This window comes from Morone saxatilis, unplaced genomic scaffold (assembly GCF_004916995.1).
Source record: "Morone saxatilis isolate NCDOM2014 unplaced genomic scaffold, NCSU_SB_2.0 Contig14, whole genome shotgun sequence".
NCBI classification, from domain to species: Eukaryota; Metazoa; Chordata; class Actinopteri; family Moronidae; genus Morone; species Morone saxatilis.
In genome coordinates, this window is record NW_023339696.1 from 13,065,971 (window position 1) to 13,084,498 (window position 18,528).

At 40.5% G+C, this 18,528-nt stretch overlaps 2 protein-coding genes across 2 annotated transcripts in view; both read left to right on the forward strand.

The window, feature by feature from the left end:
- The first annotated feature begins 1,230 nt into the window (after nucleotides 1-1,230).
- On the forward strand, nucleotides 1,231-9,503 carry LOC118323563 (metalloproteinase inhibitor 2-like). Its single transcript, XM_035655560.1, has 5 exons — nucleotides 1,231-1,627; nucleotides 7,370-7,470; nucleotides 7,557-7,662; nucleotides 7,787-7,911; nucleotides 8,012-9,503. The coding sequence occupies exons 1-5, from the start codon at nucleotides 1,498-1,500 to the stop codon at nucleotides 8,207-8,209; spliced, it is 660 nt and encodes a 219-aa protein (XP_035511453.1). The 5' UTR covers nucleotides 1,231-1,497; the 3' UTR covers nucleotides 8,210-9,503.
- Nucleotides 9,504-10,527: 1,024 nt separating this feature from the next.
- Nucleotides 10,528-18,528, forward strand: part of usp36 (ubiquitin specific peptidase 36) — a 17,085-nt gene continuing 9,084 nt past the window's right edge. Inside the window, exons 1-6 of the mRNA XM_035655554.1 lie at nucleotides 10,528-10,642; nucleotides 14,488-14,753; nucleotides 14,902-15,123; nucleotides 16,395-16,505; nucleotides 18,244-18,346; nucleotides 18,447-18,514. Of these exons, the coding sequence (XP_035511447.1) occupies nucleotides 14,501-14,753; nucleotides 14,902-15,123; nucleotides 16,395-16,505; nucleotides 18,244-18,346; nucleotides 18,447-18,514 (757 nt within the window). The 5' untranslated portion in view covers nucleotides 10,528-10,642; nucleotides 14,488-14,500. The remainder of the gene's footprint in view (nucleotides 10,643-14,487; nucleotides 14,754-14,901; nucleotides 15,124-16,394; nucleotides 16,506-18,243; nucleotides 18,347-18,446; nucleotides 18,515-18,528) is intronic.

Here is an 18,528-nt window from a genome sequence, read left to right on the forward strand (position 1 = left end):
TTGTATTATAATGTACAAACTTAGACTTTTATCATATTATACTATTGTAGGATATCATTATATAATTGTGCTTACTGATCAATAAAGTATTTCTGATTAAAGGTCATGACATGTCAGTGTTGTGTTTACAGCTTGTTTTTGCTGCCCCCAAGTGAACAACAAAAACAGTTATTTCAGGTTAATATTACATTGCAAAACAACAGAGAACATACAAAAAAAGGGAAGAGCACTAATCAGAGCAATACTGTGTGAAAGTTGTTCAACTTGTAGTGATACCACAGGTATTGTAAGATACGGTAAGTGTTGTAAGGTTACTATTACCACAGGATGGAGGTGCATATGGAGGTCAGCCCAGAGCAGTAAACCCTTACAGCTACTAGTCAAACTAAAGGAATAGTTAGATGTTTTGCTTATTTTTTCCCTGACGGAGCGTTAGATGAGAAAATTGATACGCTCAAGCATCAACAAAATAAGAGTATTCCCTGCAATATCGAAGTATTCCTTTAAATTTACTGTGGATGTTCATGGATACTAATCCTATTGATTTTGTGTGACCCCCTGACCTTTCTGCAGTGTCACCATGAGGCCAACATTTCCATTTGAAAAAATAAAAATAAAAATAAACCCATGATCAGTTTGCCATGAATTTAACTGAGCACACACCCATGTGTCCCACAGGCTACATGACAGGAATGAGGTGATGTTGGAATGGAAAAACCACAAAATAGCTGTCCGGTGACTTTGTGAGACCTAAATGTACTCACAGAGATCGTGAGATAAAGAAAATACCTACAACATAATGACCCTATTTTAATGCTATTTCAGGCGATTTCTCGTTTGCTTATAGGATTAGAGTTCTGATGACAATAAATCATAAATAAAAAGTAAATAAAGTTAGATTTAAATCTTGTTATATTGGGGGGATTGTTGATTAAGATTTGGAAAAAAAATAAAAATAATATTTAAGTATAAATTGAGGTTATAGTTTATGGAAAAGAAAACTACTGATAGTTTTGCAGATTACTTAACAGATGTTGTATGTGTCACCCTCCAAATTTTATCATCCACTTTTCCGGACAACAGAATTGTGACAGAAGGTGACGGGGGACAGCGGGTGGATGTGAAAACCTCGGGAGCCCCTGACCTCCACAGTGCTGTTGTGCTCACTGGCTGAGACCAGAAGCAGGGGAGGAGTCTGCTGCCAGCCTTCACTAATAAAAACTGCTCCTGACGGTAGTGGAAAACAGATTTCTGGAGGAACCGGAGCCTGAGCACAGCCAGTCCAACAGGAATGAACTCCCCTCTTACGCCTTGTGCATCTCTAACTTTGACAAGTGGACCGTCTGTTTGAAGCTGGGGGGGACATTACTTTAACCTTTTTTTTTTAAAGGGCTCGCTTTAGGACTGCTCAGCCTGCGCAACTTCCTTTACAATTCTCCTCCACACCCAACCTCTTTTTTTTTTAAAAAGAATAAAAAACAGCAGTAGTTTTCTAAGATGACTTGGACGGCGAACAGTTGTTTAGTCACTCTGGCCATCCTGTTTCTCTGGCGAGTGGAAGAAATAGCAGAAGCCTGCAGCTGCTCCCCTGCGCATCCTCAGCAGGCGTTTTGCAACTCAGACGTCGGTAAGTAAAATTCACTGAAGTCAGAGCTGAATGGGCACAAAGCAGGGGGATTTAGTCTGTATTTGTTGTCCTTTAAAGTGTGATGAGCTGACCCTGTAAATGCTGAGAGGGAAAACTTGCCCCTACTCTTGTGTTTACAATTACAGGGGGAGGAGGATGGAATTTTCTGTCTCTCAATCTTTCCCTTCCACTTCCCTCTTTTTCTCTTTTTTTTTTCTCTTTCTCTCTTTCCCTCTTTCTCTCTAATCATCTGCTGTGTCTGGATAGTGACAGAAATGCACTTTATGGCATTTTTAAATCTGATTGGGTAACTACTTTTTTCCATCTACAGTATAATAGAAGCACCAAATGTTAAAACTTTTTTTTTTTGCACTTTATGGCATTTTTTTGTAACTTTTTTTTTTTTTTTTTAACAAGATTGCTTACAAATGTGTTCCTTCAGTCAGGAGGCATCCAAGCTGTTGAGCATTTTTGCCACATCACTGCCTGTTATCTAAAGGCAGATCAGAGTATTTTTTTCCCACTGTTATTTATACCTCTTTAACTATCACTTGTGGAGTGTTTTTTTTATTTTCACAAGAAAACAGCATAGACATGGTAATATGTCCCACCCCTCCTGGTGTAAAGTGTAATGCATGCAAAAGATTTCCACCATCCTCAACTCTGAGGTTTGTGGTTTACCTCCTCAATGACTACTAACTGGCAATTTAATTTACTCCTTCTCAAAAGCCACGCAGATAGTTCCCCTCTGATTTTACCTGTTACAAAACACTGCTTGTTGCTGGCGTCAACACAGGCCTTAAGCTAACGAGAGTCTCAACAGTGACCAGCTTGTGCAGCTGTTTAAATTGGGGTTTGCTGAGGGTCTTTTTTCTCGGGTTGAGAGCTGGCTGACTGTGTGGTATGTATACAGAAGCTGGCTTATTCAAAGGTTTCTCTTTACCATTGGATTCCATGGCTCTGGAGGGTGAAGAAACCACATGATCCTGCCCGAGTTTACTGTAAGGAGAAGTCTTATTTAAAAAAAATAAAAAAAATAAATACCTTTAACTTCTTAATGTTAGACATTCAGAGAGAGTGAAGGACGTGCATTAAATTATGATTTATTTATTTATTATTATTTGGACATTTAATTTGTGACTAACTACTATTACAGTTACAGTTATATGCAATTGCATGACAAAGGGGTGTAGGTTGGGCACTGTTTGGAGCCCCCACAGAGGCCCACCTCCCACTTTGAAAACCTCTGGTATAGAGTATATTAGGCCACTACTACTAATAAGACCACCAATAATAATATTATTATTATTATTAAGAACAATAATACAATAATTCTATTTTCTTATTTTTCCAATGAAGCAACAGCATTAATGATATATTATATATTTCCAGATTCGCTAAATCAAACTACATAAAATAGCAAATACACTACAGATTAAAAACTCTTATTTTGACACTATTAAACAATTTCTAAGCTTTGGCCTGAAGATGAAATTACGTTTCTCATTATTATTTACATTTTTACTCACTCCAAAGTATGAAGAAGGGCCTTTGAAATGAGCTTTAGATGCAGGCTTCCAATTTGGCCATGCAGAGGGCTCAGGGATTTGTCATGTGGGTTCATTTTAAACCTAAACTAAGGTGCTGATGAGTCATCTAACTGTTTCATTTCATCACAGTCACTGAGGTCAGGTCCTAACATGACCGTAAACCCATCTCACTGATGCTTCAGCACCATGGATAGACCTTCCTACTAACATAAACCACCATTTTGTCAAGAAGATCTGCCTTTCTAGCCAAAAGGTTCTTGATTTTTGCCTCATAATTGTACAGAACTGTTCCTGAGACTCAGGTCCTTCAAGGAGAATATAGTTTGCTGTTTCACAGGCGAGTTCAGTTTGTGAACTTTTTTTAAATTTCAGAGAGAAACCTTTTTAATTTGTGATGTTATTGGCGTTTAAAGTCACTGTCTGCTACAAAGAAAATGAATGGTTGGCTAAGCTTTGATTTTGCGAAGTGATGTGTGATATGTTCAAAATGAAGACCATTGTCTACCAATTCTAGCTCGGCCTTTACTTAGTTGGCTTTAATTTCAGTTTAGTTGAATGATCTTTATTTTAGTGATCTACTATCCTCTGAACTGTAAGTAATTGGCTCTGGTGTCATAATAAATCAAAGTTATTTGGATTAAATGCAATATTAGTATGTAGAATATGAGGGTTATGGGTTATTCCCATGTTGTGACTGCACAGTAGATGCTGCCTTGAGGAACCCCTACTTAGTGACAGTTTACTGAAGTGAAAGTATTACTCAAGCTGCACAGACGTACAGTTAGAGTGTCTGGAGCCTACGGAAAATTACTCAAGAACCAGAGTAGCTTGCAAACTTCAGTTTCAGTGTGTCATGTAAATATCTTTCGTTTAGGGAAGAACGGTGAGAGTTCACACAGTCTACAAACCACACATTTGGGTGAGGTCATTGAGCCCCTTGCAATGTCCATTTAAAAGATGATGCATTGTACTTTCTGTAGTCTATTTTTTGTGGGAAGCAAAGTCAAGATACAGAGAAGAATAGGGGTAAAAGTAAAGACTTTGAAAAATAAATCCTGATGAAAAGGATAAGCAGGGAAAAGTCTTATCAAAGCAGACTGGTTTTAACTGGTTACATAGTTGACCGTAGTATTTTACTAGAGCCTGGCTTATTTCTCCCTCCATTCCAGTACACAAAATACCAGGTCAGCTATAGTTGTAAATATGTAGTTCCATTTATCTTGTCAAAACAGAGAGAGCAGGAACAAAAAAAAAAAAAGTTTCCTCATAAATTGAAATCCATCCCTTGGGTCTTTGGCTGAGGCAGAGGAATGCTGGGCGGTCATATGCTGCACTCATTATGCATTTGCAGTTTATTTCACAGTTCTTGGTGATTATAGTGTACCTGTGCCGCCTTTTGCGAAGAAGGAAAGCGAGTTATCTCGAAAAGAAAGCTGTCTTTATCGTGACTTCCGGTATAAACACAGCCCTCAGCTGCAAGCTGTGTCAATAAAAGCTGACATTAAAAGGCAGATTGAAATTGTGCGTGCTCTCACTAACAGCTGCTTTCGACTCCAGCATCAGCAGTGATAATGCATTGCATTGATCCGTCTGGCAGGTTCATTTAATGCGCTTACTGAAGCAAAAAAAAAAAAAAAACACTTTAATTTGATCATTTTATACAAAGCAACTCACCTTTTAGAATACTGCGTGTGAACATTTGTACATACATGCAATACAAATAGAAGAAAGAAAGGTAAAAAAAAAAGTAAGTGTAAAAAGATGGTGCCAGAAAAACAAACTGTGAGCATATTTCTTCCCTGATGGGATTAATACAGAGCTTTCAAACAGCATGAAATTTCATTTTTAAAAGTAACCAAATGTATAATGGTGGATTATATCAATATATCCTTGGATCAGATCAGCTTTGAGGAGTCAGTTTGAATTTGTAGTTTAGTTTCTCTTGTTCAAAGTCTGACCACTCTGTGGCTTCTCGGAGAGGAAAATGGATGTACAGGCCCTGCAATTACATGACATGCATTTGCTTTCTTCTCTTCTTCTCTTTGTTTTTTTAAAGCACTCCCATGACCACAATACTACATGCAAAATAATGTGTTTATTGTTTGAGTAACTAGAAAATGAGATGGTTCCCTTAATGCCCAGTTTTCTAAAACTTATTATTTTTAAAGGGCTTGGTCAGCCTGTTCCAGTAAACATCACAATATCCTGTGACAACTGGGTATACACTGACTGTATATCAGCACAGAAGATCAAGTCATATTTCTAAATGACTTTAACTAGAGGAGTAAACCACCGCAAGCAGTGGCATGACAGAATGAGTTTTTTTGGGATTTTATTGATTATTGCTTATAACTTAAATAGCTGGAATGTGGATGTTCTGTAGATAATGAAATGGAGAAAACATCTTATTGTTATAATGTGTCTATTTTTAGCACGTTGTATACAATGCAAAGAGTTAACCAGAACCTTCACAAGGTTGTCTTTAGAGCTCACATGCTCAGATTATATGTATCATTCACATAAGCCCCCATATTTCAGTGTTTTTTTTACATACTGTGCATATTTTCACCTGCCCTCATCTGTGTGTGATTCTGCACACTCAGGCGAAGGGGATTACCACTAATCCACTTTGTAGCCAGAGAACTTGGAGAGTTTTCTCAGCGCTTCTTGCTCAGTGAGTTTCAGAGTGTTTCGAAGGAGTTTGTGATAAACCAAGTCCTCTTCAACGGTGTAGTTTGTCATTCTAAATCATGCCTTTTTTTAGTGTGTACAGCTCGTTTGCCAGCATATCCGCTACTTTGCAGCAGCACTGCAGGAAAGAACACAGCTTGCACAACTCCAGTATTTTGAACATTTTCCTGGCTGCAAACTAAATCCTCCCCCTCTCTCTCGGTTGTCCTGTCCGTCGCCTCTTTCTCTCTCTGTCAACTTGTATGTTTGTGAGGGTGCAGCTTGGAAGGATTATCTCCTCCCTGCACACACAGGACACTGGTAGGCTAATGCTAGCCCTTCAATTTGTTCCATCACCATTCTCCCCTGCCTCGGAGAAGGCAACCATCCTCAACACTCCATCACTCTCTCCATCTGCGTGCACACACTCTCCTTTTTTCTCATTTTTTTCCCTTTTTTTCTCTTTAAGGGTCGAGTCTTTAGACCCTTAAAAGGAGATGTTCTCTAAGCCTCTATTGTCATCAAGTTAGGGCACATATGGCTTGCAGCTTCATACCTTCAGCATTTAAAAAGCAAATGAAAAGGCTTGATCTTATTTGGTAAGGAAGCAGGCTGGTGATGGTCTGGGGAAGTCAGTAGCTGCTACCTTGGGAAAGCAAGGACTGAACAGGGAGTTGAGAGGGAACATCTGGTTAACATTAGCTTTGTCACTAGTCTCCTCCAGTTAAAAGCTTGATCTTGAATATGACCTTTTTTCAGTGTAGTAGTCATGTGATTGTGCAGTAATGATACCCGTAATCCAAAGGTATTTAACTGTGGCTGGCATATGATCAATGCTATACTGTGCTTCAACATTTGAATACACATAACAGAAGCAGTGTTTTTGAAAGCCATGAGTCATTTTTTTGTTGAATACTCAGTATTTGAGCTCAGAGGCTCATCCGTATGGCTCTGATAATATTTTTCCACTTGAACTGTTATATTTTTTTCCCCCTCGTCCAAACCTCTCTCTGGTAGCTGCGACTTCAGAGCTCAAGAAAAGAGAAAAGAAGCAGAATTACAAGAAGAAGAAGAAGGGGAAAGGCTGCACGCGAAAGGGAGAGAGGTTGATTTGCATGTCAGCACCTCTATCCAGACAGAGAGGCAGGCCGGCAGAGAGGCCTTGGGGGCGAGGGGAGCATTCTAGTTCAGCTTTTCAAAGATTTGCTGACTAGCTTCCTCCTGTGTCGGCCCGGGAGCCCGTGGAGCAAGCAGCACACATTCCTCCCTCTGATTGCAGCTGATGAAACACTCATGTGCCTCTGTCTTCCCAGCACCTGGCATATGCAAACTCCTCAGATCCAAGCCACAGCAATGTTTTGTGGCCAGCTCCAGCATGCCAAACCTAGGCAGGGCTTAGATCAGATACAGACGGCCCCAGATCCAGCTCGGTTTTAACATGACAATAGTTGTTTTGATTTGAAACTTTGTCTTCGGGTACTGCGGATGTAACTGTGGGGTTGTTTTTGTTGTCTCTTTGCAGTTATCAGGGCAAGGTTAGTCGGAGAGCAGGAGGTTGAGGTTGGCAACGACATCTATGGAAACCCCATAAAACGGATCAAGTATGACATCAAACAAATCAAGGTACGTGGGACAAAGTTATTGTTTTCATGCTGTAAACTTTATTCCAGGATGAATCTAAATGTTCTTTTCTCTGTTTCAACCATCAGATGTTCAAAGGTCCCAACCAGGTAATTGATGCCATCTACACTGCTCCCTCCTCTGCAGTGTGTGGAGTCACTCTGCAGACTAATGGCAAGGAGTATCTTATCACAGGTAGAACGTTTACCCCCTTACACATCACACATTATAAAATATAACAAATATATTTCCTTGGTACATCTTTATATATGTTTTCATGTCTTCTCACTGCCTCTTATGTGCTCTCCTTCCACTACAGGCAAACTGGAGGCTGACGGGACAGTGCATATCACACTGTGCGACTTCATTGAGCCCTGGGAGGCCACGAGTGAAACCCAGAAGAGGAGCCTGACTCAGCGCTACGAAATGGGCTGCGATTGCAAGGTAAAGTAGAGTTTCCACAAACTAAAAATGACCTTGAAAGATGCATCGCTCGTTGCAAATTCAGTCCCTGATCTCCTGGTCTCTTTTCCCCGGTCCTCAGATCACTCGCTGCACCTCCATCCCCTGCATGATCAGCAGCCCAAAAGAGTGCCTGTGGTTGGACTGGGTGATCGAGAAGACGGTCAACGGAGAGCAGGCCAAACACTTTGCTTGTATCAAGAGGAGTGATGACTCTTGTGCCTGGTACAGAGGGGCAGCACCGCCCAAAAAGGATTTCCTGGACATCGAAGACCCTTAACTCCACCACTGTCCAATAGTCCAATGTCTGAAGTTGAGATATACTAAGATATAAATACCAAAACATACAAATAATTACAGTCAAATTCTTATTTTTCTTTTTTTTTTTTCTTCTTATTAAAAGAGCCATAGGACATGTGCTCTGTGGTGAGGTTGGAAAAAAGTGAAATTGTTATGTTTTTATTTGCGGGACGTTTTTTTAAATCAATAGTCTAATGAATTCAGCACTTTCAGACACTTCCACCCCTTAAATCCGAAGCACTTGCTCATAAACCACTTCTCCCTCAGCTGAATAAATCATCACAAATCAGTATTACTGTTCATAGCGATTCTTTGTTCTTGCGCTACTCATTTCTGATTTCCTTTTTAACCAAAGGTATTGTTTAAAGTGATCTATAGTTCTATAATGCAACACATACATACCTGTAACTCGAAGTGTAACAATTCTGTGAATCTGTGTGTTCATAAGTAACATTAGCTGGCAATCGGCACCCCGATTTGTGACAGCAGAGCTATCACAAAGAACGAGCGCCACCTCTTGCACGTCCTGCTTCAGATTCTTTCTTTTGCCAAGTATGCAAAACTTTTACACTCTGTTTTTGTTTTTTTTATGTGGCAATCCTTATTGGAGTAAGCACAGTCGGTGCCTTTGCTCATTGTTTTCCTTAAATAATCCTGAATAGACAAGAATGCACTTTGAACACAGTTGTCACCGCAGTCATATTGTCTCTAATGAAAAATGTCTGAAAAAGAGGATTGAATCCTCCATTTTGTATTTTGTATTTTTTATATTGCAGCTCTTCTCTTTGTAATGCTTTAGTGTAAGAGCTAGTTTTATTTAAGGAGGTTATATGATTCATAATATTCTATTGAAAACAAATGCCCACATTTTGATACTTTTTGTGACAAATGACACCATTGGTATTGCATAAAGAGAAGACCAAATATGTAAACAGTATTAGCAAAATACACACATTTTATTAAAGGTCAACTTGTAGGCCTAATTTTTAAGTCCCATAGTCCTAACCTTTTTAGGACTGTGAATTAAAGAACATATTGTAACCAATCATCCTCTTTTCTTGCAGATGCCTTTGATATGACCATAAAATATGTTGAGCAAATGTCATGCGACTTTAATAATTAATATGAGTGTGAAAAGATTCTTCATTTGAAACTGTAGTCAAGTATGATGTCTTGTGCTGGTTTCACATGAGACGTTTTGAGATGATTTTTGCATGCATGTCCAACTGAAACAATTCTGTACATTTGACTATTATATTAAATGCCAAACCCTGTTTTGATGCTTCGCTCTGGTTATTTCTACAACCGTTGGTCGATGTGTGCGAACTGACAAGCCATCACTAATTACAAAGGAATTCAATTCATCAAAGAAGTGGCTTTGTTTGCTAGTTATGTAGCTACATAAAATATGAAAATAAACACATTTTATTGTAATAAACACCAGATAGTATTAGTCCTAACAGGCACATATGTTGCAAGAAGAATGGGACTGCACTTTTCTTTAAGGGAGGTGCAAGTCATACAGCAGGCGACAGAAAAAAACAGTATGATAAACCCATATATAAGTATCGTATAATTTTTAGTTTCTTAAATAAGTATTTAAAGAGACTTAATAGGTAAAAGGACATATTTTACTTATCAATAACTATAACAGCAATCTGCTGCCGCCTAGTGGAGACAAGAACATAAACATAAATTCCTTCACGAGCCCGTCCATGTGCACGAATGTACAGTTATCAATATGCTTTTATCAGGATTTAGATATGAAAGAATTATAGCATATAGCACTGAGAGAGACATCCTTTATGATTACATCTGTGCAAGGATGAAATGCAATCTCAACTCTTCTGTAAGAGGAGTGATTATTCAGCGCTTATACTAGTTTGTTCCCTCCAACAGTCTGTCTCCATGGGAAGGGTCACCTAATATCTATAAAATCTGCTGACATTTCACGATAATTAAATATGTATTTCATTCAGCAGCGATAGGGAAACTGACACTTGGGAAGGGATTTAACTCCTCGAGGGGCGGAGCTTCGTTTCGCAACAACGCTGCAAGCCCGACATATCTGCAGACTACAGCCGATGGTTTCCTCTGTGTTTGTTGTTACATTAAAAATGGTTAACATGCAGCGAGCCGATTGCATCAATGGTAAACAGCGCTGGCTGGAAGTCACGTGTCCCCTCCTCCTTCCCCCCCCTCCTCCCTCGACAGCGCTACGTCACTTTGAGCGCTGATTGGCTGAACCCTTCATCCACGGCGACCTGTTCTCCCATTGGCCTTTGATCCCTGTCACTCACCGCTGTCGCCGCCCCCTGATAATGCAGCATGGGCGAAAATAGCAGACCCAAGAGCTACAGCTGAGGAAGCAGACCCCTCTACTGTCAACGATTTTGGACGACTGAACGTAAAGGTGAGTGAACAAACGCCTCTCGGGTACACGCAGTAGTGGTTAGCAGGTAGCAGGTGATGTTAAAACAAACAGGCAGGATGTGGCGGCTGTGTGTGTGGAGGAGGGGGGGNNGGGGGGGGGGGGGGGTGTTAGCCACCTGGACGCTCAGATGCTAACCCACATTGCAGCATCTCGCCACGTTAAGTTAGCTGGCTGGCTAATTTGCTGCTGCTGCTACTGTCAAGCGTTGGACGATAGAAATAAAAAGAAGACCGGAGACGATACAGCGAGCGGCAGGGAGTGACATGTTGTTAAACGTCGAAGGGGCGAAGGCGTACATTGAAGTAATGGCGACGTTTTTGTCTCCAAACTTGACACCGTCCAGGTCGACATTATCGTTAGCTGTGGTTGGTGTTAGCAGCCTAGCATTTAAGCCATTGTGACTGGCCCTAAGAGTTGACTCCAGCTGGTGTACAGAGGCTGCCCTGCTACCGGAGTTCATACCGGTACCGACAAACCGGGAGGACTTAAATACAGTGGCATTAGACAGTTAACTAGTCGTCTAATCGCACGAAAACGATGGAGGGTTTTTAGAAGTGACAGCAATGGCTGTGCTGCCTTCAGGTGCTCCTCCATAAAGTCGTTCGTAGTGGTAGCCCACGAGTGGATACTTGTGCTTATTGGTTATAATATTAATACGTAAATAAGTAAATAAAGCATGAATGGTGTTTGCCTTTGGGTTGCTTTCGATGTAAGTTAAATATTCAGTGGTCCATATTAAAGGTTATTTGTGCCAGCAACATAATTACGTTGATTAAATAAGAGTTATACCTTTTTTATAAATGCGCTGTAATGCCAGACTGTCTCCTCTCTGTGTTTGGACAAGTGGTGTATCTAAAAATCACGACGTGCCATTCACGTGGTCCACTTTGTTGACTTGTGTCTCCTGATTACAATATTTTGGGAAGCCCTTGAAGCCATCACACATCCAGCAGTGGACATCAGTATTAGCCCTGCAACTAACATTAGTTTTTAATTAGTGATTAATGTGCTGATTATTTTCTCAGTTAGTCTTGTTAATCACTTTGTGTCTAAATGATCGGACTACAACCACAGTTTCCCAGAGCCAAAGACGATGTCTTTTAAATAGCTTGTCTTGTCTGTCCAGCAGTCCAAAATATAATATAAATATAATATAAAATAAAAGTTATTTAGTTTATCATGTGACAAAATGTATAATGGTAAAAAAACATTTGAAAAGCTGGAACCATGAAATGACGTTTTTGCTTGGACTAAAACAAGTAATTGGTTAGAAAGATAGATAATTAAAATTAAATTTTCTGTTGATTGACTACTCAAGTAATTGTCAGTTTCATCTCTAACTGGTCAGTTGTTTTTTTTCTTGTCCATTGTGTGTGGGTGGCTATTTTATTGATATATGCTGGTCTAAATGCATTTTCAAAACGTGAGACTTATTCATGTTACTCAGCCGCTATGGTCGAGTTGCATCGCAAGAAAATCATCATCTATCCAACACACAAGATTCGCCTGCAACACAGCGCTGTATTTTCACCATACCTTAACGATCAAGTCTGTTTTTTCCCAGTCGATGAGTTTTCTCACAAACACTAGCCGACGTATCAGCCTGTGCTTTCAAGTTTATTTTCACATTGATTTGAAGTGAATGCCAAATAAATTCTATACATCGGAAATACATACGTACAATTAATACAACAATACATCCTCATATAAGCTCCATAAAGTTTCTATGTATCAGTATTATCAGTTTGGTCAGAAACCTGGGATATAATGTTTGATCTGCGATTGCATTATCAAATGTATTAAAATACAATAAAACCCCACCGATGTATTTAAGCAAGTCTGTGACTTGCTTAATATTTATTATTATTTTCGTGTTAATATTGAGAGGTCAGTACGTAATAATCACACCATTACTTGAAATAGTTTAACTAACGAGGTTTAGATGCAAATTTCTTAAAATGTCAGTATTTTTTAGACATCAGGTGATTCGCCGTCCTCATTGGTGGTGGTATTGATACAGACAGCAGTCAGTGCCGAGTAAACTGAACCATTTGAAGCTACAACGCAATGTAAAAACACTTAACTTGACTTAACTCGTGTGAAGGGGTCATCTCTTGTGATTTGTGGTGCAGGATTCTGCTCTCAGATCTCACACAAGGCGCCTACTGGCCATCATAACACCCAAAGGCACCTCACATTACCTAATGTCATTTTATTCTTAATGAAGGTGGAGTTGACAGTTACATGACACAACCTTATACTGTATCTATACCTGGATATTAGCACTGGTATCCTCAGCTAACACCCATCGACTCACTGCTGGTGAATAACTCGTATTACATTACAACATCAAAGAAATCACAGCTCATTGCTCAGTGTCAGTGTAGCTGCTAAAACCTTCCAGATGCAAAAATAAGACACTTTCTGTGTGCTTTGAACAAAAATGAAATCACTAATTGTGATGACATAATGATCCGATCAGACACTTGTGACCAATGCATCCAAATGTCTGCTCCGTCTGGCGGTTGCATCACTGCAGTTAGCTGTGTGTCCCTATGGGCTGAGTCGTTCCTAGTTGTATCAGTATCAACCGCACGTGAAGGTCAGCGTGCCCTTGTGCATACAATGCATGTTCAGCCCTCCTTCCCTCCTCGTGACGTCACCGCCCACTCTGATGAGCACGACTCTCCCGCCACCCTCTGTGCCTTTTTGGTGTTTCTAGCGTAGTACTGTAATGTCTACATGATGCAAGGCTTACACTCTCTACAACGGTTTGTTGTGTTTGGGGCTACCTCGGCCGTATCCGGAGTAAATTGAGAGAAATTGGAGACTGAGTGATTGGTTTACTCACTCAGTCAGCATTGAACACATTTTGCCTGCCCTGCTCCCTTTTGTAGAACATAACACGTCAGAAGTCATTCACTCGGCTGACTCTGGCAGACGGCTGTTGTGGAAATGTGCACACACTGTTATCTACACTGAAATGGTCCTCAGTGCACTCAGCTGCACTGTATTTAAAGAGACAGCAGACACCTCATGTAGATGTTTTAATGTTCAAGCAAGATTTGTTATCTTTTAGAGTTTTTTTTTTTTTTTTTAAATCTCATATAACTGACTGCAGATGACAACATTTGATGTTACTGAAGAAACATTCCAGTTGGTGGAAGATAACACCAACATTGATGCAGGCAAAACAAATTAGAAGAATCTGACCTGGCACTTAACAGCAGCTGTTTACACCTTATGTGCTATACATCCTCTCCTATCTCGTACACACACACACACACAGTAACACACACAACACACACACACACACACAACACACACACACACACACCGTAATGCTACCAACGGTCTAATGTTCTTGCCATAACTGTGTGGACAGCTGCCAAGACCACCTGGCTCCTCAGATGGCCACTTCATTCTTTAATCTTCTCTTGTGAGCTACATCAGGGTGTGTAGCTACCAGACCTCGACCAATAAGGAGGTTTTTGAGGCCGGTACCGATTTTAGAGTGGGGAAAAAAACATACAGATCACCGGTATGGCAGCCGATAAGGGGAATTTTTGAACTGGAAAGAAATTGGACCCTTTTCTATGTGGCTTGTGCACCGATATGACAACTTAAAGATACTTAGAAGGATGCTATTTTTAAAAATGGATTTTAACGGATAAATATTATAAACATGTTAGATATCAGATAACATTGCCAAAATAAGCCTTTAACACTGCCCATAGCTACAAGAGGTTGGTTTGTTTATGTGCCCTTATGGTGCATCCTCATTAGGTGCCTAGTGACTGTGTGACACCCCCCTCTCTCTGCAGTGATGTTCCAACAATGCCGATAGTGGATAAACTCAAGGAGGCATTAAAACCTGGTCGAAAGGAGACGGGCGATGAGGGCGACCTCAACAAGCTGCTTGCCTCTTCTGCCAAGAAGGTCCTTTTGCAGAAGATCGAGTTTGAGCCCGCCAGCAAGGGTTTCTCCTATCAGCTGGACAGCCTGAAGAACAAGTATGTGATCCTCAATCCCAGGAATGAGGGTGCTACAGGCCAGAAGGCCCCAGAGCCTGCCCAAATAAAGAGGCAAGGTAAGCTCTCAAATCGGGCTGAACTTTTAGCAGATTTTGATGGTTTGACATTTTCCATATTGCCTCCCCTGCACTAAAAGCTCACTTTCTGCGTGCTGTGAATTACTGTTCTAATAATGTCACGAAATTGACTGCACTCGTCCTTCAGTCTCAGAGAACGTGGTTGGGGGCCAGAGCGATGGGATCCCCGCCCCGCAGAAGATGCTCTTTCCAGGGAACAAGCTCACCCTTAAATGGGAGCGCGTGTACAGGGTGGGAGCCGGCCTCCACAACCTAGGGAACACCTGCTTCCTCAACTCCACAGTGCAGTGTCTCACCTACACCCCGCCACTTGCCAACTACTTACTCTCAAAGGAGCACAGCCGTGCCTGTGAGTACTTGAATCGTATTATGAAATGCTGCCAGACTCGCAGCATTTACACGCCCATCCTCTTTCATTCGTCTTAACGCAACACACACCCACATAGTTTTATGTTATGGACATTACTCTAACCCAGTTGGCTACTGTTACCTTATGCACAGACACATGTGGCGGACTGTCACTGTGGAATGCAAGCCAAAGCACCTGAAGAAGAAAAATAAAAACAGCTGCTTCAATTGGCCAGTTTGTTCACATTGACTTTTATTCAGGCACTGATACAAGACTCACCGACGCCAAAGTTTCATTGCTGTAAATTGTAAAATAATAAACAGCCTAAATGCACCAAAAGAATCACTTTCTGCTCTGGTCCAAACCAGTGGAACCAAGCTGCAGATACAGTCTGGAGTGAGATTTAATTTCATCACAAACCTATTATTTAGTCGTATTACAGAGGCTGAAGGCATTGAGATGATATAATAAAGCCTTTGAGAATAGCACAATTTAATTTGCCCACATGTGTTATGAGGGATAAAAACTGTTTGATAAAGGCTCCACATTGTCATACACAAACTGTACACTGTATGTAAGGCTAAACATTTTCTGTTTTTTACCAATTGTCACTGGAAAGATACAGTTGAAAGATTTTTTTTTTTAGCTTGTTTTTTCCTGAATCACATTTTTGTGTGTTTTCTACTGCAACAACACACTGTTCACCTGAGTTTACTGTAAATGAGTTGCTCTTGCAGCAGGCAGAGCTCAGAATAGGCTTCAGGTAATTGAACATGAAGTGATGAATGGGGAGAAAAGCAAAGTAAGCTGCTGATCAGATCATCGCCATCCACCATCAAATTAATTTACAAAAATACTCTATGATCACTATCACTATCATTATTTGTCATCCAACTTTCACCTTTAAATACAAATATATTTTTGAATATTTGTTTGAAAAATGTAGATATCCCAGGGTAATCATCACGTTACTTGTGTCACTATGCTTTTTAGTATTTCTGTGAATATCATCAGTCTAATTCTGACTTTGCTTTTTATTCCAATATGTTTTTACTATGTGTTTAATGTGGGTTTTTTACTTACTGTATGAAGGAGCCACATCAAAGACAGATCACCATTGTGTTGTGATGAACAGTTGAGTTTTTACATTAAATTTTACATTACATTTGTTCTGAACAGTAATGTCTTTTTGAATCTGAATACTGTCACAATAACACACGTCTGTGTCTTTTTGTGAGTGACCCTGACTGTTTGTGTTGTCTGTGTTTCAGGTCACCAGTCAGGCTTTTGTATGATCTGTATCATGCAGAACCATATCATCCAAGCCTTTGCCAACACGGGCAATGCCATCAAGCCTGTCTCCTTCATCAGAGACCTGAAAAGTAAGACCACCAGCTTCTTTTTGAGACTGTTTGCACTCGCTAGTTTTCAATGTAGGTTGTGTCAGGAGTCACAGGCACCTGATTTTTTTTTTATTCTTTATTTTTTGGTTGAATTACTGCCAGAGGCACAAAGATGCGACATTGGCCCCGGTGTCCCATGTGACAACAGCCAGTAACTGCACTCCAAAAGTGGAGCGGTGAGACTGCAGGCTGTTAGTGAACACCATGTAGAGAGCAGAGATGAGGTGTGAGTTGCACCTTGACATGGTGAGGCACTGTGCTGTAGTCTCACAGGAGCCCTCCCTCCACCCCCAGTCCCCTCCCTACATGCCTGCTTCTTCCTTATGTGCTGCTGCAATCATGTCTCCACCTCCTGCGCCTCTTTTTCAGTCCCCCTCCTTCCCCGATGCCCTCTCTGTCTCCTTGTGACTGCAGGCTGAGAGGAGCAGCTTTAGCACAAAAATGTACAGTCTACCTTTTTCAGCCCAGACTTAGAGATGTACTGTACGTGTTTTTACGGTTTGCTTTTCCAACCGTTAGCTGTTGGCCACCCCCACAGTTAGAAATGTGCCTCCACAGCTAGAACAACGTAAATGCATACAATGAAAATTCAACATCTATGGCTCTTGCTCAGCAACCCCCCCCTCCCACCACCCCCAACAAAAAATACAAATACTGCGCAGTGTCATCATGCTAAAATTGAAAGAGCTTACTGCAACTGATGCTGAAATCGCCCCAGGGTCTCACAAGCAAAATAAAACCACAACCGCCCAATCGTATGCCTCCAGATTTCATATATTCAAGATGTGGTCTCCCTCATCTGTGAGAAGTGCTCTGAACCGGTCATTAGAGCAATGGTGTCTTATTCCTTTTTCCCCACTCGGGGTGACTCATTGTCATACAGGGACGCTATGCTGGGAATGTGGTGATGACCACCCTATAATTCTACCAGCTCATGCTTTCCCTTTTTTCCATTAGGAAATAACAGCAGAGGCAAATGGTTTTATCCATAATGTGAGTCTTCTAGATGAGACGTCAGTCTGCTGAAGTGACTGTAAGCTTTTTATTAGGTCATTGCTGAACTGCAGGTCTGAGATACATGAGGTGCTAATCTTAGAGTGTAGCTGTAAGTACCTATGAAAATGTACTCTTTAACCTTTACAACATATTAAACTATCCTCACTGTTTTTTACTTTGTGTATGTGCCTAATTGCCATGTGTAAACATCTTGAACAGTTAAAGCCACATTATGGCCTGCTACTCCTATAATACTATTAATACTTTTTTAAATAAAGACTTCAAGTTACCTGTGTAGCTGCTATAATTGTTTAAAGAATACACACATTATGCATCATTTTACTTCTGACAGGAAGTTGGCAGGTTAGGAATTGGAGCACTTTCTGAGGTGTTTAGCATCAACATATTTTTAGAAAATACAAATGTTGGCAGAACAAAAAGATTGTTAATGCTTCCTGCTGTCCCTTTGTTGTCAGTGTGTCTGTGAATAGTCTGTGACATAAAGCAAATCTGAAAAATGTGGCTTTTTAGTGTTTAGTATCTGATTAACATTTTTATTCTGAGCTGTTAATGAAACACTAGCTCACCTTTTATTCAGTGTAAAGTAATGGCCAACTCTGCTGTTTCTTTAACTGTTAAAATATAAACAATTGTCACAAAGCCCTCAGTGTTGGAAGTCTAAAATTAGTACACCGCTAATATGCACTTTTGACTCCCACAGAAATCGCCAGACATTTTCGGTTTGGAAGCCAGGAGGACGCCCATGAATTTTTGCGGTACACCATCGATGCCATGCAGAAAGCCTGTCTCAATGGCTACCCTAAGTAAGGCTTTATTATTGTTTCATAAGAGTGTTAGAAGTATGAATATGTTTCATGAGTGTCATTTTAATCGTCTTTTTCATTGTTTCCTTCCTGTCTGTAGGCTTGACAGACAGACCCAGGCCACAACACTGGTTCACCAGATCTTTGGAGGTTACCTCAGGTCAAGAGGTATTACCTTTTTT

Bases quoted from the DNA above. Each gene is read 5' to 3' on its own strand.
- LOC118323563 (XM_035655560.1), top strand. From the start codon at position 1,498: ATGACTTGGACGGCGAACAGTTGTTTAGTCACTCTGGCCATCCTGTTT. The intron at 7,663-7,786 runs GTAGAACGTTTA...CTTCCACTACAG, and splicing joins CAAGGAGTATCTTATCACAG to GCAAACTGGAGGCTGACGGG. The intron at 7,912-8,011 runs GTAAAGTAGAGT...CCCGGTCCTCAG, and splicing joins AAATGGGCTGCGATTGCAAG to ATCACTCGCTGCACCTCCAT.